Source organism: Fonsecaea monophora (genome assembly GCF_001642475.1).
Source record: "Fonsecaea monophora strain CBS 269.37 chromosome Unknown Scaff77, whole genome shotgun sequence".
In the NCBI taxonomy this organism is placed as follows: Eukaryota; Fungi; Ascomycota; class Eurotiomycetes; order Chaetothyriales; family Herpotrichiellaceae; genus Fonsecaea; species Fonsecaea monophora.
In genome coordinates, this window is record NW_019174008.1 from 109,342 (window position 1) to 136,048 (window position 26,707).

The 26,707-nt window shown below is 52.5% G+C and overlaps 11 protein-coding genes across 11 annotated transcripts; 7 read left to right on the forward strand and 4 right to left on the reverse strand.

Moving 5' to 3' along the window:
- Positions 1-598: 598 nt before the first annotated feature.
- Positions 599-2,260, forward strand: AYO21_08677 (hypothetical protein; the record flags this gene model as incomplete). Its single annotated transcript, XM_022658620.1, has 4 exons — positions 599-778; positions 880-1,767; positions 1,825-1,934; positions 1,990-2,260. 4 exons carry the CDS (start codon positions 599-601, stop codon positions 2,258-2,260), a joined length of 1,449 nt encoding a protein of 482 aa, XP_022509094.1.
- Positions 2,261-5,010: 2,750 nt separating this feature from the next.
- Positions 5,011-5,636, forward strand: AYO21_08678 (hypothetical protein; the record flags this gene model as incomplete). The annotated part of the gene is made up of 2 exons (XM_022658621.1): positions 5,011-5,350; positions 5,518-5,636. 2 exons carry the CDS (start codon positions 5,011-5,013, stop codon positions 5,634-5,636), a joined length of 459 nt encoding a protein of 152 aa, XP_022509095.1.
- A 588-nt stretch (positions 5,637-6,224) lies between these two features.
- AYO21_08679 (hypothetical protein) lies at positions 6,225-7,806 on the reverse strand (the record flags this gene model as incomplete). The annotated part of the gene is made up of 3 exons (XM_022658622.1): positions 6,225-7,274; positions 7,330-7,727; positions 7,803-7,806. The coding sequence occupies 3 exons, from the start codon at positions 7,804-7,806 to the stop codon at positions 6,225-6,227; spliced, it is 1,452 nt and encodes a 483-aa protein (XP_022509096.1).
- A 199-nt stretch (positions 7,807-8,005) lies between these two features.
- Positions 8,006-8,388, forward strand: AYO21_08680 (hypothetical protein; the record flags this gene model as incomplete). The annotated part of the gene is made up of 2 exons (XM_022658623.1): positions 8,006-8,240; positions 8,294-8,388. The coding sequence occupies 2 exons, from the start codon at positions 8,006-8,008 to the stop codon at positions 8,386-8,388; spliced, it is 330 nt and encodes a 109-aa protein (XP_022509097.1).
- A 151-nt stretch (positions 8,389-8,539) lies between these two features.
- AYO21_08681 (pre-mRNA-splicing factor slt11) lies at positions 8,540-9,682 on the reverse strand (the record flags this gene model as incomplete). The annotated part of the gene is made up of 1 exon (XM_022658624.1): positions 8,540-9,682. One exon carries the CDS (start codon positions 9,680-9,682, stop codon positions 8,540-8,542), a length of 1,143 nt encoding a protein of 380 aa, XP_022509098.1.
- Positions 9,683-10,244: 562 nt separating this feature from the next.
- Positions 10,245-11,453, forward strand: AYO21_08682 (hypothetical protein; the record flags this gene model as incomplete). The annotated part of the gene is made up of 2 exons (XM_022658625.1): positions 10,245-10,501; positions 10,556-11,453. 2 exons carry the CDS (start codon positions 10,245-10,247, stop codon positions 11,451-11,453), a joined length of 1,155 nt encoding a protein of 384 aa, XP_022509099.1.
- A 1,597-nt stretch (positions 11,454-13,050) lies between these two features.
- Positions 13,051-14,628, forward strand: AYO21_08683 (hypothetical protein; the record flags this gene model as incomplete). Its single annotated transcript, XM_022658626.1, has 1 exon — positions 13,051-14,628. One exon carries the CDS (start codon positions 13,051-13,053, stop codon positions 14,626-14,628), a length of 1,578 nt encoding a protein of 525 aa, XP_022509100.1.
- Positions 14,629-15,720: 1,092 nt separating this feature from the next.
- AYO21_08684 (hypothetical protein) lies at positions 15,721-17,001 on the reverse strand (the record flags this gene model as incomplete). Its single annotated transcript, XM_022658627.1, has 2 exons — positions 15,721-15,949; positions 16,064-17,001. 2 exons carry the CDS (start codon positions 16,999-17,001, stop codon positions 15,721-15,723), a joined length of 1,167 nt encoding a protein of 388 aa, XP_022509101.1.
- A 1,434-nt stretch (positions 17,002-18,435) lies between these two features.
- Positions 18,436-21,324, forward strand: AYO21_08685 (hypothetical protein; the record flags this gene model as incomplete). The annotated part of the gene is made up of 4 exons (XM_022658628.1): positions 18,436-18,702; positions 18,756-19,002; positions 19,059-19,552; positions 20,599-21,324. 4 exons carry the CDS (start codon positions 18,436-18,438, stop codon positions 21,322-21,324), a joined length of 1,734 nt encoding a protein of 577 aa, XP_022509102.1.
- A 1,250-nt stretch (positions 21,325-22,574) lies between these two features.
- Positions 22,575-23,063, forward strand: AYO21_08686 (hypothetical protein; the record flags this gene model as incomplete). Its single annotated transcript, XM_022658629.1, has 1 exon — positions 22,575-23,063. The coding sequence occupies one exon, from the start codon at positions 22,575-22,577 to the stop codon at positions 23,061-23,063; it is 489 nt and encodes a 162-aa protein (XP_022509103.1).
- Positions 23,064-23,862: 799 nt separating this feature from the next.
- Positions 23,863-25,720, reverse strand: AYO21_08687 (hypothetical protein; the record flags this gene model as incomplete). The annotated part of the gene is made up of 2 exons (XM_022658630.1): positions 23,863-24,905; positions 24,967-25,720. The coding sequence occupies 2 exons, from the start codon at positions 25,718-25,720 to the stop codon at positions 23,863-23,865; spliced, it is 1,797 nt and encodes a 598-aa protein (XP_022509104.1).
- Between the last annotated feature and the right edge of the window lie 987 nt (positions 25,721-26,707).

The following is a 26,707-nucleotide window of genomic DNA, read 5'->3' on the forward strand; positions in this document are numbered from 1 at the left end:
AAGGCGATTTTTTTAAAAATTTGACCTCATACGAGTTGTGAGGATATTCAAGGGAAGTCCAGCATGTAGGAGAAGACAGAAAGGTAACGTCTTTATAGTTGGGTTATCATTATGTCGAATTCGTCCTTGCTTCAATCGATATGTGAAGGCTCTGAACGATTTCCCGTATCACTTGCATCCTCATAAGTCGAAATTTCATCCTTAACCTGTTTTTATCACTTCACCTCATCAAGGCTCAATTGATGCAGTATTGACTCCAAATGACAGACCTGTCGAGTTCTCCGTGTTCACAAGTGTCTTGAAGGGTCAGCGTCCCCTAGACACGCTGTTGAACCAGCAGATGCGGCTATTCGAACCGAAGGGGGAGTTGGGGGTCCAAGGGCTGTTTATTGGCTCCAGGGCCCGCCATTTTTGCCGTCCATCAGCGGACCAACCGGACCCAGCACGATGCACACCGACGAGCTCGACCGCTGGGCGCACTTCATTTTTCAAAAAAAGTTGACGTAAGAGGATTAGCGGCAGTCGAGCAAGCGAGCAGAAGTTTGGCTGCGGTCGGCTGCGAGGGAAGGAAGAGCACTCTTCCACTCCATCAGCGAGGATGAAGGCCTATTCTTCAATGCGGACCCTTCAACCAAAAGACCCTAACGCCGAGGCCGCCGCAGCGGCTCTGGCCAGCACCGTCGACGAGGCGGCAACCACCGAGGATGGCACTTCCTCCAACAAGGCCAGGAAGAACGTCAGCCGGGCTTGTGACCAATGTCGAAAGAGGAGGAGAAAGGTAAGCTTTCCTGATTCTCGGCAGCAATCTGAGCCCAGGAGCAAATCTGCAGAGGTGACGGGGGGAAAGCAACGTCCAGCTGAATGTAAAAACGGCTCTAGTGTAACGCGCTCCGACCCTGTGCATCTTGCATCCATACTGGACGGAGGTGCACTTACGACATGGACTCCAAATATGGCGACCTGAGACGCAACCGGAACTCGGTCCAGCACGTCGAGAAACTACGCCAACAACAGGCCGTCCTTGACCGACTCTTGCACCTGATCCGGAATTCGGACGCCGACGAGGCCATCCAGGCGGTCAGAGAGGGTGCCACCTTCCAGGAGATAGCGAGTGTTCTCTTGGGTAACCCGCCAGAAGCTCCTTTGCCTCAGACGGGGGGAAATTCTTCGAGCGACACCTCCTTGGAAGATTCGTCCGGTCAAACAACGTCAGACAAATCTGACAGCCCCGGGTCAGATCCTGTCAGGTCCACCAGGTCAGTGAGCGGGAAAGGCAAGGCTGTGGAGCATGCCGTTGGAGTGTGGCGCGGGAAACCTGAGAAGCGGCTTCCAGCAACTGAGCCGAGTGAGGAGACGGTCCTTCCTTCCGCTGGAGAATCCTATACCTCTGCAGGTATACCGCAAGGCCAACAACACGCATCTGGAGACCGAGTTTGGACTGGCTTGGCAGGACGTCTCACCACCGTGGAACTGAACAAGATCAACATGCCAATCTTTGGTTGCGATCCATTTCACATCGAGTCGGACGACATGTTGTCCAGGACCATCCTGAGCTTTCGCGATGGTGCCCGGAAAGCATTGCAGGGGAATGCCAATGTCCATGATCTCATCGGAACCAAGAGACCAGACCTCGAGCTGTTCCTGCGGCAGCGACGAGAAGGCGACCCCCACACTGCCTGGACCTGGGCCTGCGAGCTGGCGAAAGCGTATCCATTGCCATTGACGGTGCAATTGACCGGGATCTTTGTTGCCGGGATCCAAATGCGGGTGTGTTTTTGAGTTTGTCCTCTGAAAAGTTCGTTTTGAATACTTAGTGAAACCCAGTATTTCATTCATCCATGCAAAGAAACATATGAGGACTTGCCTGTGATGTTAAGACCCATGAAGCAGCAATACACGCAACCACACGCTGCAGGAGCTGACATCTGTGCCATGTGAGTATCTGTCTCGATACAGCCATGAACGGGGCTAACCCGAGGGTATATATAGACCTCCCGTCAAGCAGTATCTTCTTTCTCATTGGGACTCGTACGCCTCGCTCTTAGCGGCCGGGCAATACAACAGATGGCCGTACAGTAACAAGGCGTGTTTCGGCATGGACCGGACCAGAAATAAACCCACACTCTCGACGGCGTTTCTTGAACACATATCAGACCCCAAGAACCACACTGTCGGGCCCAAGATACTGGAACTCGTACCAGAGGCGGCGGAGTATGTGAACCACGAGGAAGGCTCGACAGGCCATGATGATGCACGATAAATGTATCTTGGACCGTGTCGTGCTGGAGGACGAAGGCCTATTGGGATGTGGCCCCTTGACTCCCAGGTCACTCGCTACTGAGAGGAAGGCGTGGGGTGAAAAACGAATCTGACTGTCAGAGGGGGGGGAAATCCTCGACTTTAATTAGCCTTTTAAAAAAAGTCGGCTACATACCTTTAGTGGGAAATTGGAGGTGTTATGGTCTTGAACTCGGTTCTTTTTCCCATCAGCCATCCTATACCTCTTGGAGACAAAAGGGCCAAAAGAGGGAGGGTTTTTAATGGAACTTGCCGGCGCGAAGAGGGTGGGTCACGGCTGCATTGGCAACACATCCTCTATGTAAGTTGAGACGAGAGTTGGGGTGAGTTGGGTGACTTAGTTGCTGGAACCATCTGTGAATTAGCGGACCCTATTGTCCTCGAGATCGGAATTAGCATGAGATCTCACAATCCCAATGCGGTCGTGCTCCGCTATTTGTCCTTGTGTCCCGGCGGAACGAGCGATTTGATTGGTTGGGGAGACCAGGGGAGATGTAGTTCCGACTCTTGGCGGCGGAATTGGGGGCACCACCTCTTCAGGAATCAGGACGACTCGTTGAGAAGCGCACAATTGCTCGCTGAATAAAGCCCCTACTTGATCAGACCTGGTACGAGGTACGACTGGGAGCATGAACTCCGCATGCATGTATACGGTACAGCTGACCCCTTTAACGAACCCTTGTTTGAAACCATCACATCACAACACGTCCGGCTACACCCACATGGCTCTCGTCTGGATATCCATGTGTTGGCATGTCAAGAACCTATCCAGCGAAATGGTGACTGGGCTACCAAGACGTCTCAAGGTCCCGAGAAATCAGCGAATGCCCAGCAACCACAATTGACACAGTGCGCGGATCAGTCCGCGAGTTCAGCTGGCGAGTGGTGACTACTGATGCCGGCTCTTATCCGGGCGTGGACAATTGTGATTCGCTCTCCTAATTTTGTCGGTCTGCAAGTTCTGCAGGAAGTGGTTCGCCGTTTTACTCGGGCCATTGAAAACACAAGAACACATTGACAGTCACTCACTTCCTATGGCGGATAGGGGACGTACATTAGCAGAGGCATTTCGGTTCCGGCTTCGGCGTCAACGGGTCAAAACAATCGCAGGGTTTATGGCCGTCGTTGCTGGCTATACAGACGGCATCAGACTTGCACCATCCTCGCCGCTTGTTGTCTGCCTATTCTTCCTGTCAGCATGGCACTGTGGGACATTTCAGTCCCGAATACGCCTTTCATATCCAAAAGCCGCTGCAGCACGCCAGACCGTCTATCATTGCCATCACATGGCGAAAAGGTGTATACAGCTAGGTAGGTACTTCCAATGGAAAGCAAAGAGGCCGGAAGATCGAAATACAAATCAATTTGACCTCTGTCTTGTTCCATACCCATGGTCACCCATTGCAGTTCGTCAGGGCATCACACCTTCTCGAACAGCGTCAAATCCTTGTTCTTCACGGTCTGTATGGGGACTTCCAGCACACAACGAAAGAGCCGTAGCACAGTCCAACTTGGAAAGCCCATGAATTCTGAAAAGTCTCCCCATAATCTCCGGCATTCGCATCGTCACGCAAGGCACTGCTGACAGGAGGACAGTAGAGAAGAGGCATTGCATTAGAGAGGGAGGGTACTGTCTGTTTAATAGCACTCAATGTGGACCGTGCAGTCAAGGGGTGAGTATCATATTCGAGCCTGGCGCCACCTGTCGGGGTCACATGGTCACACCATGAGGTGAAGTTACTCGACTAGGGTTCGAGTCTCCGTGACGACCAAAACGAAAAGGCCATCTCATGCCCTCTCGCATTCATCCCTTTCGATCCAAATGACAAAAACTTTGCCACCCAACCCCTTCGATATGGGGGTGGATGGTAAGTGAAACCCGCCTTGTGGCTGGTTTTTTCCGTTATTTGGGAGCCATTGACCTCCCCGCCTTCCGGTGGCAGGGTTCCTGATGACTTTTCCCTTTTTTTGGTGTTTCCGAGTTTCGAGGAACCGAAGGATCGATCGAATCGAGGAGGATCGGAGGAGAAGGAGGAATCGCCTACTTAAACCCAAGTCCCGTCACAGTTTGTTGACTCTGAAGTCTCTTTCTCTCTTTTTTTTTGTGTGTGGTTTGTTGACTCTGAAAAGTCTCTTTCTTAAGTAGGGGTCTTTGCGATTGTTGACTACTTTTTCGAGACTATTAATCATATGTGATTCTTTTTTTCCTGGAGGGGGTCTGTTCTGGTCATGTGTAGCCCTCGTTGACGCCAAGGTTTGATATTCTGCTGGTACATAACATAGTGGATACATACAGACCCACTATCAACGTCCACACTGCCTACATCTAAGTATCTAACTAGTTATTCAAGGTCCATTGCGCTACTCGGGCCTTCCCTAGGCTCCGGGGTAAAGTAATGACGAGTTGTGTCATATACGCCCATCTGGTACCCTGGGATTAATATTGGGGTAGAGGTGCGGGAAACAGAGTATGGGATCGGCTACGTCCACTCGACAAAGGTGCGGAGTCCTCGCATCGCGCAACAGGTACAAATAAGCCTTGACAGTGGCCGAGGTTTCTTTGAAGAGTGATGTGGAGATATAATTGATGAAGGCCGTCTTCTCTCTCTACCATCATAGGTCTCTCGTACCATCATCCTCCATCATCACGGCCAGAACCGGATCTACGACGACGACCACTACTATACAAGGCACTACCGATAACTCTCAAGAATGCCACCCCCTTCTGCAGCCCAGATATCCCGCCTCTTCGCCCCCTTGGCCATCCAAGGTCGCCAACATGAAACCCTCGCCCTCCTCGCCGACGATGTCGACTGGACCATCTGCGGCCACGCGCCACCCATGTCCCGCCGCTACACCTCTCGGCAGGAGTTTCTCGACAACACGCTGAAAGTGCTTCGCGAGCGCGTCCTCACAGAGCCCCTGCGTCTCGAGGTGCGGAATATCGTCGTCTCGTCCACGGCGTCGGGGGGTGGGGACGAAGGCAAGGACGAGGAGATTGACGGCGACGTGGTGGTCGAGTTGGAGGCTTTGGATGCGACGTGCAAGAATGGTCCGTTTTGTTTTCCTCCTCATCCTCCTGTCTCTTGTTCTCTTCGGTATTTTTGATCTGTCACCTGTCTGTTCTCTGGGGATATGATCTCGTCTGATCGTTTGTGTGTGCATATCATGTGATGTCATACTAACTAACTCCCCCTCTTCATTTGCTGGATCAACAAGGCCTCCCCTACGACATGCGCTACTGCTGGGTCTGCAAGTTTGCGCACGGCAAAATAGTCCAGGTGCGCGCGTACCTGGACACGGACTTGTTGACTAGGGCGTTGCAGCAGAATCCGTGAGGGGTTGGGCAGGTAGAGAGAGACCGAGGGAACGCGAATGAGCAAGCAGGCAATTAAGCAAGCAAGCAACAAGGGGGTCAGGGAATCAGGGAAGCAAGGAAAGCAAGCAAGCAGAGAAGTAAGCAGGCACTGCGATGTCACACTCACAGGATGCAATGGAATCCCGGGGATCATCTCATCAGCCCTTGAATGCCATGGCCCGATGTATAGAAACAGAGGCTGGCTTTGTTGTTTTATGAGTGGATGGATGGATGAAGTCACTCGGTGCGGAGGGATTAATCCCGCGAGGGTGGATGGAGCATTTGCTGTAATCATCTTGTTTTGTCACAGCGTCCCTAGCCAATAACTTGAACCTCTTGCTATCGCCGTGCCTGCTTGAACCGATCGCTATGATCTATCCAGTATGCCTCGAACATGCAGCTCTGCTCGCGCTATTCGAACGTGGAAATTTGCTTGGTGAATGATGAGAACTTGCCTGACGAACCTTGCAGAAGGTGCCTCGAGTCATCACCTCTGCCCACCGGCGCTGGATGAAAATTGCCCTGCAAACCTTTCAAAGGATACCTGGAATCGTGGATGCACTCCCCCTCATTTCAAGACCTTCAGGTCGCTCTCCTTGAGCTTCCCGCCACCAACCAAGCCACCCGTGGTCTCTGAGAAAACCCCCTTGACCTTTGCTGCGTCCTTTCCGGCAATGTTGAGTTTGGAGACCAACTCAGCCAGCTCGTCGGGATCAACGTTGGCGAGTAGCTTGTCCACGTCGTTCAACACATCGTCGATCTGCTTGGGGGACGCCTCTCCCTCCGAGAAGTAGTTCACGTCCTTGACACTGCTCTTGACGACGCGCTTGTTCTTCTTGACCGCATTCTTAGCTGCCTCTTTCGCCTTCTTGGCCACTTCCTTGTCCGCTTTCAACTTCTCTTCTTCCTCCTTCTTCTTGCGTTCTTCCTCCTCCTTAGCACGCTGCTTCTCTTCGGCCTCGCGCTTAGCAGCAGCCTCTTTCTCCAACCGCTTCTTGTTCTTGTCTGCGCTGGCGGCCTTGCGGAACTTCTTGATTCTCTCGTCGTAGCTGAGGCAGTCGTCCACAAGCTTCCTCAAACGTGCCGTATCCTCGGTCTTGCGCTTGCGTCGAGCGTTCGCGTTCTTCTTCTCAATGTGTCGCTTATGGTCTCGTCCTTCATTGTCATCCGGGACATCTTCATCCAGATACTCAAACGTGCGCCAACTATCGAAGTTGTACCAGAAATCGTAGAACTGCTCCACTTCCTCGCGCGTGCTGTTCTCGTCGCCGAGCATGGGGACAGGGGTCTTCTTACTGAACCTGGCTTCGCTCTGGAACACGGCGTTCCATTTCTTGTAGAAGTTTCCTGGCTTTTGCATGTCTTTCTTGGTGGGTGGCTCGACGTCGGCGGCTTCGTCAACCGAGTCCCACTGACGACGTTTGACTGGGTCAGTCAGGATCTCGTGGGCACGTTGAATGCATTTGAAGAAGCTGTCGTTCTCGTCACTCTGGCCAGCCGCGGCCTTCTTGTCTGGATGATGTTTGAGGACCTTCTTGCGGTGCGCCTTCTTGATCTGCTCGTCGGTGGCTTTGTAGCGGTATTTGGAGAGGCCGAGGACGGCGTAGTGGTCTTGTCCCTGCACATTTTAGTCAGCAGTGAAGCTGGAGGTCAGAGCAACGAAGAAATCTTACCTTCCAGTCCTTCGCATCTCTCGCCAGCATCAAGGGATCTTCTGGTTCACTGATCTCGCCGTCATCGTCGTCCTCGGATTTCTTCACCTTTTTGAGGGCTTCGAGACGTTGATCCTCGGAGAAAGTACGCCCATGACGCTTGCGGCGAGCGTAAGCAAGGAATTGCGCCCCGAATGGCTCAATCTTGCGCATCACAGGTGGAGATAGTTTGCCCAAGCTTCGGAAGTTAGGACTGTCATCGCCGTCACCCTTCCAACTCTCCGTTGGAGGAAGCACGAGGCCGTGGGAAGTCATGTCCTCGAAGAGCGAAACACGCGCAAGCGCTTCTTGTGCCGCAAGGAGAACGATTCCGAATTCTGCAATAGACTCGAGTACCTCTTGGGAGGACGGTGTGTGCGCTATATGAAATATACACAATCAGCATCAATTGCTTGAAGCCAGGGAATTATTTTTTTCGAGGGACTTCGACTTACCCATTTGACTGATTGGTGGAATGAATTATTCGGCTAACTTGTCAAATTGAGTGAGTGGGTTGGTGTTGGAGAAATTAGGAAGGAGAAGCGAATGTGAAAGTAATGTGAGTGCGCCGACTGTTGGGTCCATGTGAAGTGAATATCGTCTCTACAGACTGTACCTCACCTTGCATCCACCGGTAACTTCATTCTCTAAAACAAACATGGCACTCGCGGCCTACAGACACCTCCTGCGAGCGACACGGACCGCATTTCAAGACGACTACCATCTCCTCCATGCAGCCAGAATGCAAGCCCGCACAGGCTTTGAGACGCTAAGAACAATGGATCCTGACTCAGAGGAGGCGATCAAGGGCATAGCACATGCTGAGGGCGTGGCATCAGTGCTACGACACAATATTGTGCAGGGCAAGCTGGTCGAGGGGTCAGACGTCATACGTATGTGAGCACTCATTGTCAGGTTGGCAAGCAAGACGTTAACCTATGGGCAGGGCTCAATATACACGAGGACACAGAGAAAGGTGACAACGATACCGTCAAGAATCCACTCGGCAAAGGCGGAAAGGTCAAGGTTGGCGGTGTATAAACAAAAAAAGAGCTTTGTTTCATTCATCCCTGTGTACATATAATGATACCCTGGTCGGTGGTTTGTCCTTGCCGTTGCTTGCCAGTCGCATGCTGAACCATTACGCCGTGCTCAAACTGTACCAATAAAGAAGTCCCAGACACAATGCAGCTCAATCACCGGCCAAACTGGCATAAGTGACTTCCCCTTGGCCTGGTGGAGGTGCCACCGCGAAACTTGAATTTCCTTCCTCTCCATTCTCGATTTGAGGTTGGCTATCGTTGGCTGCAACTCTCCTTTGACCAGGCTGCTGAGACTTGACAGCAGCTGCGGTTTCCCGACCTTCTCTTGCCCAGCTCATTTTCTGATCCCGATCTGTATTGTCAAGTGGTTTCGGCTTGCCCCATCTGACTCGCAGCGGACATCCCTGGATGGCTGCTTTTCCTTGACAATGGGCTGCCGCAGCCTCGGCTCCTTCTCTTGTGGCATAGTTGATGAATGCGCAGTGGGCGCGGTGGGAACAGACAATAGACCGTATCTGGCCAAACGGCGTGAAGAACGTACGGATCGCATGTTCCGGTAAATCGTCCTCAACACCAGTGACAAAGAGCGAGGTTATATTAGGGTCGGGGGGAGGTAGCCAATCTTCGGGTTGAGGAGGCCTTGACACCGTGACTGCTCTGGCGCCACTGGGTCCTGACTTGGCACCACGATGAGCATTTGCAGATTTTCTGGAATCTGAGGTTCTTATGGGGCCAGGTCCATAGCCACCTTGCTTCTGCTCTTTTGGTGGCGGTCGTTGGTCTTCAGATTGAGACCCCTCTGCTTCCAGTCGCCTTTGCTTTTTGTAATATGGCTCACTGTTCGCCAGTCTGCGTAACAGATCTCTGGCTTTCTCATCTGTCTTTTCATATGCTTCAACTGCGCCTCGTCCTTCCTCTAGTTCTTTCTCGTGTTCTTGGGCGTAGTATTCTCGGTTAATACTAGACTGTGGGCCCGGTGCGACCATTTTGAGAGCAGCATCTCTGACTGTGATAGGCAATCCGAACGACAAATCGAGCATACAGCACTGGCAGCAGTTCTTTAAACGAGCACAAGTGAGACAGATGTTGGTTCGCTTTGTTCGGGCGGTCCGATCGGCTTTCCAGCGGAAGACAGTAAAAGGACGGGTGCATATCTTGCATTCGGCTCCAAACTCCTCCTTTAGCATCTGGACATAAGGGTTATCGGGTAGACAGTTCTCGCAGCTGGAGGGAAAATCGGTTGTTTCCCAGCCAGAGCGGTTCAGGTCTTGCTTGATCTGAGGTGGCGCCATGGTGGCGAGCGGTTGTTTGTTGCAGGCAGAAGAGTGTGAATATAACGGATACTTGTTGTATTGATTTCAGGAAGAATAACACGAGTTCTCGAGTAAAAGTACTTTGCTGAAGTAGCGCTTGCCTGACAAATGCACCCGGTAGGTAATGCGTTGTTGGACATTAAACTGGCGGGGAAAAGTCAGCCTTGCCAATTTCTCTTCACGTGCATCCTGTCTAATAATGCAGAAGGTTACCCGAAGATCACGTGGGATTTCCCTGGAGTGGCCTGCTGCGGAAGGATTCAATTCCAGATCGGTGGGGATGGGAAATGGCATGGCCGACCCCTGCCAAGAGATCCAGTTGAGAATCAGGCCATTGGAGATTGCGCCGGGGAGACCAGACCCGGCCAATATTTTTTTGTACCCCAATAGCAGCACCTGCATAGGTACATCGCTCGTTGATTCCGGATCGTGTCACTGACCGCTTGTCTTTCATTCTTCTAAAGTACATTTGAGTCGGAGAGACGTTCTGTCCCAACTTCCCTCCCAGTTCGCGCTTCCCATACCCTACAGCCCTCTCAACATGGCTCCCTCTGCTACCTCCCCGGTACCGGCTCTCGAGAAAGAAGACCACGACCGCGATGCTGCCTTCAACAAGGCGCTCCATGGTAAATCGGCCGATGCTGCTGGTGGCTTAATGGCAATGCGCTCCAAAGATAAAGCGGCCCAGAAAGCTGCCGTCGACGAGTACTTTAAACACTGGGACAACAAATCCGCAGCCACCGAGACTGAAGAAACTCGCAAGGCACGAAGAGATGAATATGCTACCTTGACAAGACAGTGAGTGTTGGCCCTTCGAACGCTAACAACATGTCCAACTAACCGTGTGGGCAGCTACTACAACCTTGCCACTGATCTGTACGAATACGGTTGGGGCACTTCGTTCCATTTCTGTCGCTTTGCCGCAGGAGAGTCCTTCTACAAGGCCATTGCCCGGCATGAACATTATCTCGCCCTCAAAATGGGTATGCAAGAGAACTGGCGGGTCCTGGATGTGGGCTGCGGTGTGGGCGGACCTGCTCGTGAAATGATCAAGTTCACCGGGGCTAACGTCGTGGGACTGAACAATAACGACTATCAAATTGAACGGTCACTACGATATGCAAAGAAGGAGGGCCTCGGCGATAAGTTCTCTGCGGTCAAAGGTGATTTCATGCAAATGTCCTTTCCCGAGAACAGCTTTGATGCTGTGTACGCCATCGAAGCCACGGTCCACGCGCCGAGCTTGCAAGGAGTGTATGAGCAGATTTTCCGGGTGCTGAAGCCTGGTGGTGTCTTTGGAGTGTATGAGTGGCTCATGACCGACAACTACGATAACGACAATCCCGAGCACCGCGAGATCCGACTGGGTATCGAACAGGGCGACGGGATTTCCAATATGGTCAAAGTCTCAGAGGGGTTGGCCGCCATTAAGGCCGCCGGTTTCGAGCTGGAGCATCACGAGGATCTCGCCGAGAGACCGGACGCAATCCCCTGGTACTATCCGCTCGCCGGCGAGTTCAAATACATGGGTAGCATTGGGGACATCTTCACCATAGGGCGCATGACGTGGTGGGGACGAGGGCTGATCCATAAGTTCATTGGGGTTGGCGAGACGTTGAGAGTGATGCCTCCTGGCACGCAAAAGACGGCCGACAGCCTGGCACTAGCGGCTGACTGTCTGGTTGCCGGTGGGAGGAAGAAGCTGTTTACCCCAATGTACTTGATGATTGCGCGAAAACCCAAAGCTTGAGAAGACCACCAGGGACATGATATCGAAAAGGGGCGTTTTGGGAATAGTTGGTGGTGATTAGAGGTAGACGGAGGCATGCTTCTGGTGCTTGCTGCATCGACATAGCCTAATTTCGCCATAAGCATGTACATACTTGTATCCTTAGCATATTGTATCTATGCTCGACAAAGTATCATGTTTCATGGTGGCGAGATTGGCTTCAGCACTCAACTTCCAAGAATTGGGTGTCGGAAACGATTGCCACCGGCGGAAGAGCGTGCGAGAGGTTGCATGCGAAGGTGGTGATCGTCATGCACCGCCACAGTGCATTCGTTGGCATTGACGTGTGGCAACTAATGAGTTTGCGTAGACGACGAGTACCCCGTGTGGCTCAATAATGCATTCTTCCTTTTTCCAATAATAGAGGACTCACTCCGTGTATCATGAGCCGAGAGTGTGTCAAGAAACGCCATCCAAGAGAAGGACTCGATAGTTACACAGAAATTTCAATATCCGAAGAGCCAATTCCATGGGTGCAGCGAGAAACCTTTCAGGTCGAATCATTGCGATGGACGGGTTCGTTTCGGCTCGCCTGATCAACACGAACAGTAGCGGCCTGGTACCTGCACGCCGCATGATTTGGACCTGTTAGGTGTCTGACTGACAATCTGAAACTGATAGTGTATGCGGTATCCGTTTCAGGACGTGAGCGAGGCGCAATTCCGTACCACCCAACACCAGCCAGGTGCGTGGTACTGAGGGGTATTTGGTACAGGTCAGGTCAATAGGTTCAGACGTGGATAATGTGCGTAATGCAGTGGCTTACGAGTAACGAGAGAGCAAACCTCAGTCGATGGAATGGGAACCGCAAGCTGGGAGGTTACAGGTACCTAAAAGCGCAGGCCAAGCAACCTCAAGCCGCGCCCCCCAAGGCTGAGACCCCAGCTAGCCTGGCACCCTGGCAACCTGGCACACCTGGTAAGCCCTTCTGTGCCTCGTAGACCCCAAAACGATCACCCTAGCGGCTCCTAGGCGGTTAATACCAAGAATCCGAAGCTTTCCAGGGCTGGCCGCCTAAAGGAGGGAGGACCTGCCCCGGGGCTTCACTAACCAATGCGATTCGTTGGGCTGTAGCCGGCACATGGATCTGCCATTGACAAGCTGCTAGTGCTGCCCAATGCCCATAATTTCACTTTGATGCCATCCGTAACCATCCCGTCATCAAACCTCGCCAGCTGATGCCAGATGCTTCAAGCGCCTTTCCCGGACTGGTCGCTGTTGCCGTCATGGCTGCTGGTTGCGTCGCCCTTCCCCGTACTTACAGCCTACAGCACCTTCTCCTGGTGATGAGCAGGAAAGAAGCAGAGGGCGCAGTCACCACCCTCTGCCAACTCGACTATTTCAACTTTTTTGTATAAACCTTGGTTGACTCTTGATTCTTTCTTCCTCACGTCACAGTCCTTTCAGTTACTGTTCTTACATGTAGCATCATCATCGCTTTCGTCAGCATCACCATTCCCATCGTCGTTCCTTTCCTTTTGGCTTTCTTTGGCTTCATATCTCTAATACTCCCGTTGGTGCTACATCCTCCGGACCTCTGTTTGTCACTGTCCTCATCATGGGCAAGTTTGCAGCGGCTGCCCTCGGAGCAGCAACTCTGCTTGCCTCCATCCTCCCCGTAACTGCTGCTTCTGGCACTGTGGGCTTCACCTTTGAGAAGCGTCGGGTACTTGCGCAGGACGCTCCTCATTTGACACGACGTCAATCCAAGACCATCAAGGCAGGATTGGACAACGAGATTCTCCTCTACTTCATCAACTGCACTGTTGGCACACCGGGTCAATCATTCTCCCTGCAAATTGACACTGGCTCCTCAGACATCTGGTTTCCTGAGGCTGGTGCCGAAATCTGTCAACAAAACGATGGCTGCTCCGAGTTTGGAGCGTACGACGCCGATGCTTCCTCCACCTTCGCCCAACTCGATCTCCCAGAGTTCCAGATCCAGTATGTTGACGGCTCTCAGGTAGTTGGACAATACATATCTGATGTGTTGAACGTGGGCGGAGTAAAATTGACAAACATGACTATGGCTGCTGCCCAACAAGCAAACACCCGAGCAATTGGCATCATGGGCATTGGGTTTGAATTGGGCGAGGCCTCTGCCTCTCTTGACGGCTTCACCTATCCCAATGTCATCAACGTCATGAAGAATGAGGGCTTCATCAACACCCTCGCATATTCACTGTGGCTGGATGATCTGGACTCCAATACCGGCTCCATTCTCTTTGGTGGCGTTGACACAAACAAGTACCACGGCGACTTGGTTGCTCTTCCCATTCAAGTCGACTCGCAGACAGGTGTTATTGACTCCTTTACCGTGGCTTGGACCGGGCTTACCGTCACTGGAGGCGGTCAGTCCTCCGACGTCTCCCCCAGCTCACCCCAACCCGCCATTCTTGACTCTGGTACCACAGACACCTTGCTCCCCGACGACATTGCCAACAGCATCTTCAACGGTGTCGGTGTGGTGTCAGACCCACAGTTTGGCAATGTGGTCCGCTGCTCTCTCGCCAACGATGATCTTACCTTTTCGTTCCAATTCGGTGGCAAAGGTGGTCCTGTTGTCAATGTCTCCCTGTCCGAATTTGTTACACCCTTGATTACAACAGACGGCTCTCAACCAACCTTCCAGAACGGCGACATGGCATGTTCATTCGCCATTGATGCTGCAGGGAACGATCCCATCCTGTTTGGCGACTCTTTCCTTCGCAGTGCCTATGTTGTTTACGATCTTGAAAACAACGAAATCGGTCTGGCTCAGACAAACTTTGACGCTACTGACGCCAACTCCAACATCCAAGCATTCCAGCCTTCGGGCAGTATCCCCAATGTTGTTTCGACCGCATCAGCCGCAAGTGTGGCCCAAACATTTTCAGGCAACCCAGAAATCACACAAGCCTCGGTCACTGCTACTGGGGCACTGGGTGGCGGCACCTCTAGAAGCGCGACGTTCAACTTGACGCCTGCTACCGCCACGAGTACGAGCACCTCTGACTCCGGCAGCGGAGATAGCTCAGACAATTCCAATGCCGCGAATGCCAACTTCCGCACTATTCCTGTTGAGAGGACTGGTTTGTTGGCGGCGGCTGTTGTGGTGGTGGGACTTTTCTTTGGTGGTGGCTTGATGTTGTTCTAAACCAGCGACTAGCGTCTTTTTTGCGTTGTTATGAAAACGAATGTTGATACGCACTCGGTAGAAACAGGATTGGCTTTGTTGGACGGCGGTGTCTTTGGGCATCAGTGGTACTCGGTCTCGGTCTCGAGGTTATCGGGCTACAGGACCGGAAGGGAGTGCTCATGACGATTATTCTTAGAATGATACACCAAAACACAAAATAAATATGCATAACCCCAACCTACTTTCTCTCCGTCATTGTCTTTGTGAGTCACGTAATATCTAGGCTATATGTGTGCAAATCAAGCGTGCCATCGAAAGAATGTATCTCACGGATCAGCCTGCACGTGATATCTGCATGTCCTCGACGAAGCACCTCGACCCTTTTGAAACGACGGGTTTGGGACCATCAAGGTGTTTCATCATCATCGTATATATTGTGAACAGGTTCGTAAAGATACGCTAAACATTAAATTCAGGTCGTCTTCTTCTTCTTCTTCGTCAGCCCCTCAATCTTATGCGATGCTGTCGGGTTCGGGCCTTTCCTCTTGGGATTAATAGCTGATGAGCTCATGAGACCACCAGGCCTTTGATCCACGGTGGCACCACACCAACTCGTTCGGCGACGCGTGAAGGTGAAGAAGAAGAGGAGGAGGGAGAAAAAGGGGGAAGAAGTAGAAGTAAAAGAAGAGACAGGAATAGAAATAGAAATAGTCTATTTTCGTGATCGATTGACTGATCGCAAGAATTTCCTGCTCCCACTTCCCCCAACTATCACCATCATCTTGCATCGTGCGTGCATCTAGCATCTCGGAGAAGTAGCAATTGGTTCTGCCGCTTCATCGTGTGGTATGTATGGTACGCACAGTGTTAGTGGAGTTGGACTCTTTTTTTGGCGCGAGTCGAGTCTTTGTGAGATCGTGGACGTCGTATATTTCATCCATTCGAGGTGTCACGGTGATGGGCTTCGGGTTGAGGTTCAGACATTAAACGTGATAGTTTGTGTTTTTTGTGTGAAGATTATCGGTGTCGTTGCAGGTGTCGGGCAGGTTGTTCAGACACGGGACATCTGGACCTTGGTACCCTCCCTCACACTCTGGTCCAGGTCGACGGTTACTCTCGGACTGTCTCGAGGGGGCTGTGCGGAAAACTCGCCCCGTCTCCGTTGAGGCTGCCCAGGCTGGTCGTGTTCGTCAACCACGGCATGCTCCGCCTGTCAGCATCGCCCTGGTCATCGTCGCCGTCAATCTCCATTCCCACGTCGTTATCGTCGGGAACCTTGATGTCGAGCAGTCTCTCGGCGTTTTTGTACGCGATTGCTTCGAAATCCTGGTTGTTTATCCTGGGTAGTGTAAGAAAAAGGTAAATTGTTAGCTCGGTCCCCTTTCTGCAAGAATATCCACTTGTCTCTTCTTTACACCACAAAAAGTAACAAAGAAAAGGGGGGGATACTAACATTGCACTTTCTCTCAAAGCGTACATGAACTTCACGCCATCTTCATGGCTGCAGAATGGATAGTCTACACTGTAAAGTACCTTGTCGGCGCAGCACATGTGGATGAGGCAAGCCATGGGGGCAAGGCTGAACATGCCGGCCGTCGTGACATAGATGTTCTCATGCCAGACTTGCAGAAGATGACGCCTTGGTTTCGACGCGTGTGGCCAGGTCCGCTGGACAAGCTTGTGAATTCTGTCGATCAAAAAAGGTAGCGTCTCGCCCATGTGGCCCAGCAGGAGTTTCAAGTGCCGGTGCGTGTCAAAGAGCTTGCTTGCGAAGAGCCGCAAAACATGCAGTGCCACGTCGCTGTGCCAATGGAATCCGTGGTTGGCAAGGAAGTTTGAAATCTGGGGTGAATAGTTCCCATGGAACGATGGCGCAACTGTTGACTCACTGATAGGCTGTGGTATCGCGTGGAGGTAGACGGGGACGTCGAGCTTCTCGTGGGCAGCGAAGATGGGCCAGAAAAAGGGATCATCATAGTAGCGACCCTCGGCGGTGTTGTCAATAAGGCTGCCCACGAATTCAAGTTGTGAGACACACCGGTCGAGTTCCTTCGCCGCTTCCTCGGGGTATAGCATTGGTAGCATGGCGAAGGCAGCGAAGCGGTTCGGGGAGGTCGACGCCTTGATGGCTTCGTATAATTCGTCGTTCGCCTTTGTACAGACCTCGGGCGGGATGGGGATCGTGTTCGGTCGATGGGAAATGACTTGAAGACTAACACGGCCATTATCCATAGCCTTGAGCCGCTTGGGGCCGACTTCACGAAGCGCAGTCATGATGTGGGCCATAGAGTCTGGGAGACTCGTGTCGACTCCTTGAGAGGCATAGTAGTCAAGGACAGCCTGGGAGATAAAATGCTCTTCGAGCGTGATCAGGGGGATTTTGGTGCTCATGGTAGATTCGCGGTCTTTCTTCTTCTCGTCTTTCGAGGGGACTATCTGGGCGCATCAACCTGTTTATAACCAAGGTCAGGTAGATGTGGGGTTGATAGTGGCGGCTTTACTTGGGGATGGTTGAGAATAGCACCGTCGGAACAAAATCCCGCGGTCGATCGCTGCGTCAGGTAGGACTCTCCAATAGCTCGACGTGAACAAAACAACAAAACACTCCTTAACCTCGAACGGGAGCTGTATGAGATGCCTGGCAATTTTGTACCAACCCCGCAGCAGAGGAGGAGGTTTAAGAGTAAGCTGTGTTACCGTGGTACGTGCCCCGGGGGGCTAGAAGACGGATTCGGAAAGGGAAGGGATGGGCCTTGGAACAATGGGGATTCGTATATCCCAACCCTGCGGAAGACACACGGCGTCATTCGGTGACCCAATCAGGGCAAAGAACGCGTGTGGCGCCATGCAATAGATAGAAGTTGCTGAGCACCGCCAGGATTGGCCTTCTCTTGTCCTTTTTCCTTGGATCTTGCCGGCCGTTGGCGGATGCGGAGGGGGGGCAATGACATTCTCGGACAATTAGACCGAAGGAGGAGGTGGCAAGGGGGTATAGCTGATTTCGCCGAGAATTGACTTTTGAGAGATTCATATAAGACGAACCCGTCTGAGAAGGGGATATGTGTCTCTGGGAGAGGACATATACACCCAAAGGGAGGCACGATAGATAGAGACGAAGGCCGTAGTTCAAGGACTCGGGTCACGGGAGGCAGATTGAGCGTTTCTTGACGAAGGTACAGAGACACGGACAGGACGCAGATCGCGCATGAGATCTGCTGGCCACCTGGGCAGAGCATTGAGGCGAAAATCAGACGTTAATTGCTCCATAACACTGGAATGGTTCTATATGACCCAAGATTAAGTGAAGACAGGAAAATAGAGAGTTGAAGGACGTTCAAATATTGAGTGCAGCTGGAGAACTGTACATATGTACCTAAAGAGTAATAAGTGACAGTGAGTGGGCGAGACGCAGTGGAGATGAAGAAATGGGGGCATCGAGACTTGGCGCCATATTGTGAGAAACGAGCCACAAGCCAAACACGCGCAACATCATGCAGCGAGGCATTCAGCAGCCCAGCCAGCAGCCATCATCCCGTACCAACGGGGTCTTCAGCACCCCGATATCTATCTCTATGCTCACACCTGTCGATATCATTCTGTTGTTACCCAGTCGCTCATTGTCCAAGAACATCATCCCCAATCGAGGCCCCCTTTGGGTCCCTTTCCACTGGAGTTTTAATACTCCTTCGAGAATCCCCGTGGCGCATCCCGCAGGCTGCGACTGCTCGGCATAAAAAAGGCCCAGGCACGAGATCATCAGCAACACCCTCCACCCACCCAATTGTCCCACCTATACTTCTGTGAGGCGTAGACTCCTCTACATTGATGGCCTCCCAAGGAGGCCTCACGCGAAGGCGTGGTGCTGGAGGGGCCACGTCGCCCAACGGAGAAGACGAGTCCTCCAGCCGGGTAACATCCCCTGTCCCCAAACCATACAACGATCGATCCCCCGAAACCGCCTACGAATCCAGCGAGAATGGCCACCGGATCGCCTATGACCCCCGAGACATCAGCGAGAGCGCAGAACGGAGTAAACAACCCAAGCTGACCTTGATGGAAGAGGTTCTGCTCCTGGGGCTGAAGGATAAGCAGGTAACCAACAACCACAAGATTCATACAGAGGCATCCCTAACCAATGTCACTAGGGGTACTTGTCGTTCTGGAACGATAACATCTCGTATGCCTTGCGAGGCTGCATAGTCATCGAGCTGGCATTTCGAGGTAGAATCAGCATGCAGAAAGATTCCTCGAGGAGACGGTTCCCACTTTCGGACAGAATCATCGAAGTCATAGACGACACCCTGACAGGAGAAGTCCTGTGTGACGAAGCTCTGAAAATGATGAAGACGAGTGAGAAGATGAGTGTCAGTTCCTGGATCGATCTCATGAGCGGTGAGTGTTGTCGTCACGCGGCCCTGCTGGTACACCAGTTGACTTTGCGTGCACAGGTGAGACGTGGAATCTGATGAAAATTGGCTACCAATTAAAGCAAGTCCGCGAGCGACTGGCCAAGGGCCTTGTGGACAAAGGCATCCTGCGTACCGAAAAACGAAACTTCCTCCTCTTCGACATGGCCACCCACCCCGTAGTCGACTCCGCAGCCAAAGATGAAATCCGCAAGCGTGTACGCAACGTCTGTACTAGCCGCACCGTCGTACTGCCTCCGTCGCAGTTCCTCCCCGCCGAGCTCGATTTCCGCATGCTGAGAACGGTGAGCATGGTCTGTGCCGCGTATGCAGCCAACGTGCTTGAAAATGCTCTGGTGACATTGGGTCATGAGGCGAGAGAGAGAGCGTTTGCCCAAGTGGACGAACTATTGGCAGAGTATTCACAGTGGCCCTTTGCAAAGAGGACCGGTGGACAACAGGGAATTGGAGCAAATATTGGCCAGGTGATTGCAGACGAGGTCGAGAAGAACAAGGACAAGGAATTACAGCTTGAGGTGAGTAGAGTCCCTGAAACCTGTCAGCATCATTGTTGTAACCCAAACTCATTCAACCGTCTAGGTTGTTGCGGCTTGTTTGAGCGTTTTTACCAGGCTGGACTCACTGCTATAAGATTGACAAAACAGGATACTTTGGGCGAGAGGACGGGCGCGAGGAGGCGTCCAAATCTATCGCATTTCTCGTTGAAAGGGCAATGAGTCTCAAAAATGATACCTACAATGTTCGCGTGTTGCACTTTTCAACCATGTCATTAACCGGCTCAGGCGCTGAGCCTTGCAAACATATTTGGGAAGCCATCGTGCTGTCTCGTTGTCGCTACCTTTGCCTCTTCTACAGGGTCGTATCCCTATTTGATTACTTTCTTCAGACCCTCGGAGTCTCTTACCTGCATTGCGAACTCGACACTGACGTTCTAGATTGTGGCCGAACCCTTCTTTGTTGTGACTTAACTTTCGCAGGCTCCAAATGGATAAAGGGCATTTTGCCGTTTGTATCCCCGGCTTGTTGTTACGGAACAAAGTCGCTGTCAAAGACGATCATCAGCAACACTCAGTGGCAGCCGGTGTGGGGACTCGGAGCTCGTGCCCTCTCTAGCAATAGTTCTTGTCCATTGTATCGACAAAGCTCATTGCATTGAGACTTTGTCAAAGACATGTGTGGTAGGCGAGTGTACTATAAGACTCCGATCGACTCCCCTCGAGCCAATTGTGCTCCGTACTCACCTCTCGAACCACTGACCAAGTGATCTGCAACAAAACCAGCCTACAAAATGTGTTATACTCAATCTACCCTGTTCACCTGTCCCGACTGTGGCGCTCGGCGGACCTCTGCTGACCATCCAGAAGTCAACAAGTTCTGCTCGTCATCCAATGCTTGCTCGGATCGCAACCGCCGTCCCCTGCCCCATCGTGAAGTGATGTTGTCTAAGCGATGCTCCAGATGCCGCGACGGTGGAGAGAGCCGACACTCACATGTCCCAAGCACGCGTCAAGGATCTGCCTCTGTGGTCCGTGAATCTGTGCGAGAGTCCCGACGGTCCCAGGCCCAATCTACCGCTTCCCGAACTTGGACTATTGACTCTAATACCAGTACGATCAGAGATAATCGCGAGCGGGCGCTCATACCAGCGACAAATACTGCCGGGTCTCGGTCTCGAAGAGAGACTTCACGCTACGACGATCGCGACGGGTCCCACGTCGCACACGAGCGCGGTGACTACGGCTCTTCTCTGTCTCGATCTCGCACTTTGTCGACGACTACCCGCTCACGCGGGGACGGACGACGTGACAATCGTGACGGAGACAGCAGCGTCGTTGAGTTGTCCGACCTGTTTGGGAGCATGAGCATGGCAAACACGTCTTCGTCCCGCCGAAGCTACCGTGGTGATTCAGGCCAAGACGACACGCCGGCGTTGAGTCTCATCACTCTTTTTACCTGCACCCGCCACAGCGTCGCACAGTGCCCCAATACTGTCGGGGCCGAGGCAAGACGCCGGGCGGCGACCGACGACCGTCGCCCATCGAGGCCCGCCAGGCACGAGATCCCCTTCCGCCGGCTCCTCGCACACCATGACGTGAAGCGCCGCGATGTCAAGATGACCTACCACGAGCAGGACCACGAGATCGACCTCGAACTCCCCGACTGGTTCCTGATCCGTGTTCCCCCAGGGAACCTCGTGTGTAGGGACGATGGGTGGGTGTGGTCGGTCTGCGACGCTTGCTTGGCCAACGAGGGGGGATGGCGCAAGTATAGCCACCTAGAACGATAGGTGTGTATACAGAGTGGGAGAGGGTGAAGAAGACGAAGGACAAGAAGAAGGAAATACGCGGAGTTTTTGGGTGGGGGAGATTTCGAGCTGGATTCTCGAAAGTTGTGGGATTTTTGTCAGGTTGTTGAGTTTGATGAGTTGCCCTCATTGCTGGATCGATCTGGGGAAGTTTCCACATGGGATTTGTTGGGTTCGGATTTGGATTTGCATTGAGGAAGGTGAGTAAGTGCTGGGTATGCTAGGTAAGTAAGTACTTGTTTTTGAGGGATTGGAGAATGGAGTTATTTCTATCAAGATGCGTGTGTTTTCTTTCGTTTTGACCTTTTCTGTTCCATTACTAGGTACCTATGTACCCATGTGGGTGACTAGATAGGTAACCAACGTACATCTGCATATTTTCCTACCGAGATATCTGGTCGTGCATACTTGTACAAGAGGGGAAGGTACCACATCCCTCGGGCCTGATCACTTCACTTTACCTCAACCCATCTCACTACTCTTCAAGCTAGCGATGGGATGTTTCAGGGCCACGCCTGGATTTTAGCACGAGACGGACGATGACGAGTACAAAGGACTGTTACTATCAACATTGTCGTCGACGTGCCAGAGGGAGGGAGAAACGATGTTCGTCACCGTGAATCGGCAGGCGATGGGGATGAGGAGGAGGCTGACGGGTCTCGAACACGGAGCATCACCAAAGAATCGTTACCACCACCACCACCACCACCGCCACCTCCTACGTGACTACCTAGAGGTGCCTATGTACGGAGGTACCTACTATCGAAAACAAAGCAACAGGGGATGTATTCTCCATGATCCTCGCCACAAGAGAAGTTACAAACACTCATTCCACCGGCTCAACCCCCTTTGTCTCATTGTCTCATTCCGACTCGGAAAAACAAAACACAACAATGAAAAAAATGCCACAACCTCTTACTATCAGTTGTCTTTGTTTCGTTCTTTCGAGGGAAAAAAAGGACTGCCCGACTGACTCTAAAGAATGCTTTTCAATGGAGTCCAGGGTAAGAAAAGGGCAGGGCAGTCCCCTTCTGGCAGTCTCCTCTGGACTGCCTTGTCTCTTCCGTTCTTCCTCATAAGAAGATTCTTCCTCGCACTATCACCACATGTGGATGTGTCTCGTACCAAAAAAAAACACCTTACCATCAAACCAGAAAATCAAACAGCAAAGGTCAGAGGACACATCCCACAGCTAACAAAAGAGAGAACAAGAAAAAGACTGGGGGAAAAAAATGTGCTACACAGTCTCAGCGAGGTTGGTCTGTCCGACCTGCTCCGGCCGCATCGGTCTGGCTGACTGTCTCGATGTGGAGAAGAAGTGTCCGCCAGGGGCAAAGTGTCCGTACCGCTTCTGGCAGCCCCTGCCCCGTCGGCCGCGCGAGGAGCGCATCGTCTCACACCGTCACTGTGCCGCATGCGTTCGGCAAGCGAGTGCGAGTGCGAGTGGCAGAGCAGGAGCAGGAGCAGCAGCAGGAGCGGCACCAGCAACGGAATTAGCCAGGGCACTTGACAGAACCGGCGCCACCTCCTGCTTGGGAGCGCATACTCTCAACGCAACGTTTAGTGACAATACCGTCCGCAACGGGTTCGCGGCCATGGGTAGGGAGTGGGAGGTAAGGAACGGCGTCAGTCCCCGCTGGAGAGTGTGCGTGCCGTATCCGGAGAAGGAGAATCGCGGGTTCTGGAATCGGGTCTTTGCGCCGAGGCGGTATAGTCTCTGAGATGACAGGGTTGGTAGGTAGGTACTTACGTACTTACTGCTAAGGAGATACTTGTAGGTTCTATCTAGGTGGGGATATATGGATGGATAGATGGGTGACGGGTAGTGAGGACAGGGTTCTCTCTCTCTCTGCTCCCCTCTGTCTGTCGTGGTGGCTTCGGTCTCGACTATATTCTTTTCCACCTCTATCTCTTGTCTTGACAAGGAAAGGAAAGGTAAGTGAGTTGAGGTACTTATGTATGACCAAGTCTTGTGACAAGGAACTGGGAGTTTTTTTCCTTCTTTCTTCTTCTAGAAAAGTTGGACGAACAAAGCAAAATACCAAAAGGAGACGGATGCTCAAGGGTCTGCTTGTCAGTTGCCAGTTACTAGTCCAATTCCAGGAGTCAGGAATCGGCAATTAGGAATCACGGCAGAGATTCTTCAAAACAGTTTTTTGCTCTTGTGTACAGTACATACATACATACATTCATACATAACAGGTGCCGTGCGCAACGCAATGGGCGCGTCTACTCATAAAGGGGTTTTCATCCCCTGTAACCTGTGGTATATGTACGGGGTACGAGGTGCTACCTGTACCATACCAGATATCACTGCCGCCGTCCTCGTTATGGAGGCGACCAGATCATCTGGTCGAGGACGAACCATGTGTATCTCAGGTGACTTGCAATCTGCGTGCGTGGCAGCGTGGCAGCGTGGCAGCGATAAAATAACAGAGACAAGGTCAATACAGGTTGAGCAGCTGACAGGCCTTCGCAGTGTCAGGATGAGGACCACTTGACGATGTTGATTTCCTTATCCTATCCAATCGGTCGAGGCGGCATCATCCTTGGACTCTTGGGAGGTGGCAAAGGAGGTGTGTCCTCTTCGTCGTCTTCGTCTTCGTCTTCGTCCGAATCGTCGCTAGGGGCCGCACGCACGCGCACCTTCGTGTTCGCTTTCAAGACGTCCAGATGCCCATCTCGTGACAGATTGGGGGCTTGGAGGGTCTTATCCCTCTCCCACAACGTGGACAAGGTGGGCAGGGGTTGCCGGGACATGACTCGCCCTCGCCAGAGTGGCACGGGGGGTGGAACATCTTTCCTCACGCCCTGTGGCAAGGATTCCGAGCCAGTCGTGTTAGTCGTAGAGGATTGTGACCTGGACAGTTTTGACGGCAGACGAGGTCTCGTCCGGTCGAAGATCGCTCTGGCAGACCGAGGATCTCTGTCCGCGGGCGATGTACTTGCATAACGTGGCCTCTGCTGCTGGCTCATTGGACGCGAGTGAGTTGCAGAGGCACCCGCAAAGGAGCGAGTGCTCGCCGAGACGCTCTTGGTGGCTGTCTTGGACGGCGATGCCGGGGAGGCTGCTGGGTGAAGCCTGAAAGGGGGGATGAATAGGGGTCGTAACGAGTGAGGGCCTCTCATGGACACGGGTTGTTCCTCTGTTGGTGGAACCGAGACACTGCGCAGCGTCGACGCCGTTGAGCGCCGACGGAACAATGACGAAGCGAGTGATTTTCGGCTCGGGGTTCGTGGCCTCGAGGCCGGCGGAGTTATCGGGTTCATGCCCAAGGGATTTGTTCGGAGGAACCTCAGAGATCTGGGCATGGACTGCCTCGCTTTGACTATCATGGTCGGCTGCGCGTGGGTGTTTTCGTGGTTCCAAGCTGGGACATTGCTCGAGCCAGCTTCTGCCATGGGAGAATCTGGTAAGATGCCGAACGGCTGGTTACGTGGCCAAGGCGTTTCGCCAGACTCAGGATGCCGATGTCGCCCCAGTCTCACGATCGAGCCTTGACGACCACCCTTGCGCCATCTAAAGAACCAATATAGCAAGGACAGAATCAAAGTAGCACCAACTACACCGTTATTAGCATGAGAGGTTCAAGAGTGAAGTCATAATTGGGCACTAGGATATACCGAGAGTTCCAATGGCAATTCCTGCTTTTTGTCCTTGTGAAAGAGTCCCGTGGCATTTGGATTCGGTCGTGCCATTCATGCTGGCCTCAACAGCAGGGGCACTGGCTGTGTGCTGGAGACTCGACGAAGCTGTTGTCCTCGCAGGAGCCGACGTCATTGGGAAGGATTGATTTGGTGTTGACGACTGCGATGCTGTACGGGCCGCAGACAAAGGATCGGATGCAGTTGAAGTCTGAGATAGAAGACCGCCAGGGTTGACAGACGTTGTTGTCGATTCGCCCAGTGTCCTGGATGAGAGATTGTCCGTAAGCGTTGTTGAAGGTGAGGATGTCGAGGACAATGTTGATCCTGGATCTGGCGTCGACGTAACGGCGGTCAGAAAGGAGGCCTCGGGAGCAGTTGGGAACGGAGGAATCCCAGGTGTGAAAGGAAAAGGTGGCGGGAAGAGTTCAGATCCAATTGCGCTGGACACGAGAGAAGGGATATCTTGACGAGCAAACAAGTCTTTGCCATCGGTGAGGTCTCCCACAGCTCTCGTCTCTATCGGCAGGATATCACCCGTTGTGGTTCCTCTGCCTTCAGTGACCACGGCCGTGGCAAAGTTGGGATGTTCCTGTTGGCTCCCTTCAGGTTCAAGAGTACCGTTCGTGCTCTCTTGAAAACCTGGCGTATTGGGACTTTGAGGCGCTCTTTTTGGAAGGGTGTCGGGAGAGAATTGGGAGACATGGACCCAGTAGCTGTGTGGTAGAATCATCGTCCCGATGCCACGCCGAACACCCTTTGGACGGGTGCCTCTCTCCTCGGGCTCATACAGACGACACCTCCCAAAAACTCGCTTGACTCTGATGTTGGACCTGTCGAGGCAGGCAATTTTCGAGAAAGAGTGTGGGAAGATGTCGCGATCCGCAGGTTACCAGGGGAGGTAGACAACGGGGAAACCTGAGAGAATAAGAAAAGTCGCGCAGTCGCTATCTGAGACGTGCAGGCGAACTGTAGCCAGAAGAGGTTGGACATACATAAGCAAAACAAAGCAGAAACAGAATGGGTCACGCCAACGACAGAAGAAGACAGTACCACAAACTCTCAGCGGCGGGCATCAGTATGCCACCTTATCACCAAACTTATTCTTTCTTTGACCACAAGCTGTAGATCGAATGGCACAACTAGAGGCGACGTCGACTGTGGAACCAGAGAAATATGCGCATGGCATGATCGTCCTCTGTTGTTCCACGAGGGCTCCAGTGCACATTCACCAAAGACCATGCTTTCCACGCGGTGACTGGGTCACAGCGTCTGGAGCACGGGGCCAGTGTTTCGGATCAGTCGTGTCAGTGTCGAACGTAACCATTTAGACCTCGGAGATATACCCCGCCTGCTCAGGACATCGAGCGTAGAATTGGACATTCCAAAGATCTCGATGGCGAGAAGGTATAAGATCCGAAGTACCCCTTGATATTGTTGATATCTTCAGCTCGGGGACCTATGCAAGGGCAAAGCGTACCGAGTACGAGGTACATAGTATGTATGGAGCAAGGGGAGGAGTAGCACGACCACGGACGACGTTGTTACCGGCATATCCTTGCATGATTGACGTTTTGAAGGCAAATATGAAACACGATGGACGTTTCTTCAGCGAGTCTTAAACGCGCTGGTGGAGGACAAAAATCCCTGCTGCTTTTTGGAGATGCAGGGGGCGACTGCGGTGAGAGGAGTGGTTGTGCCGAGTGCTGTTTTAAGCCAT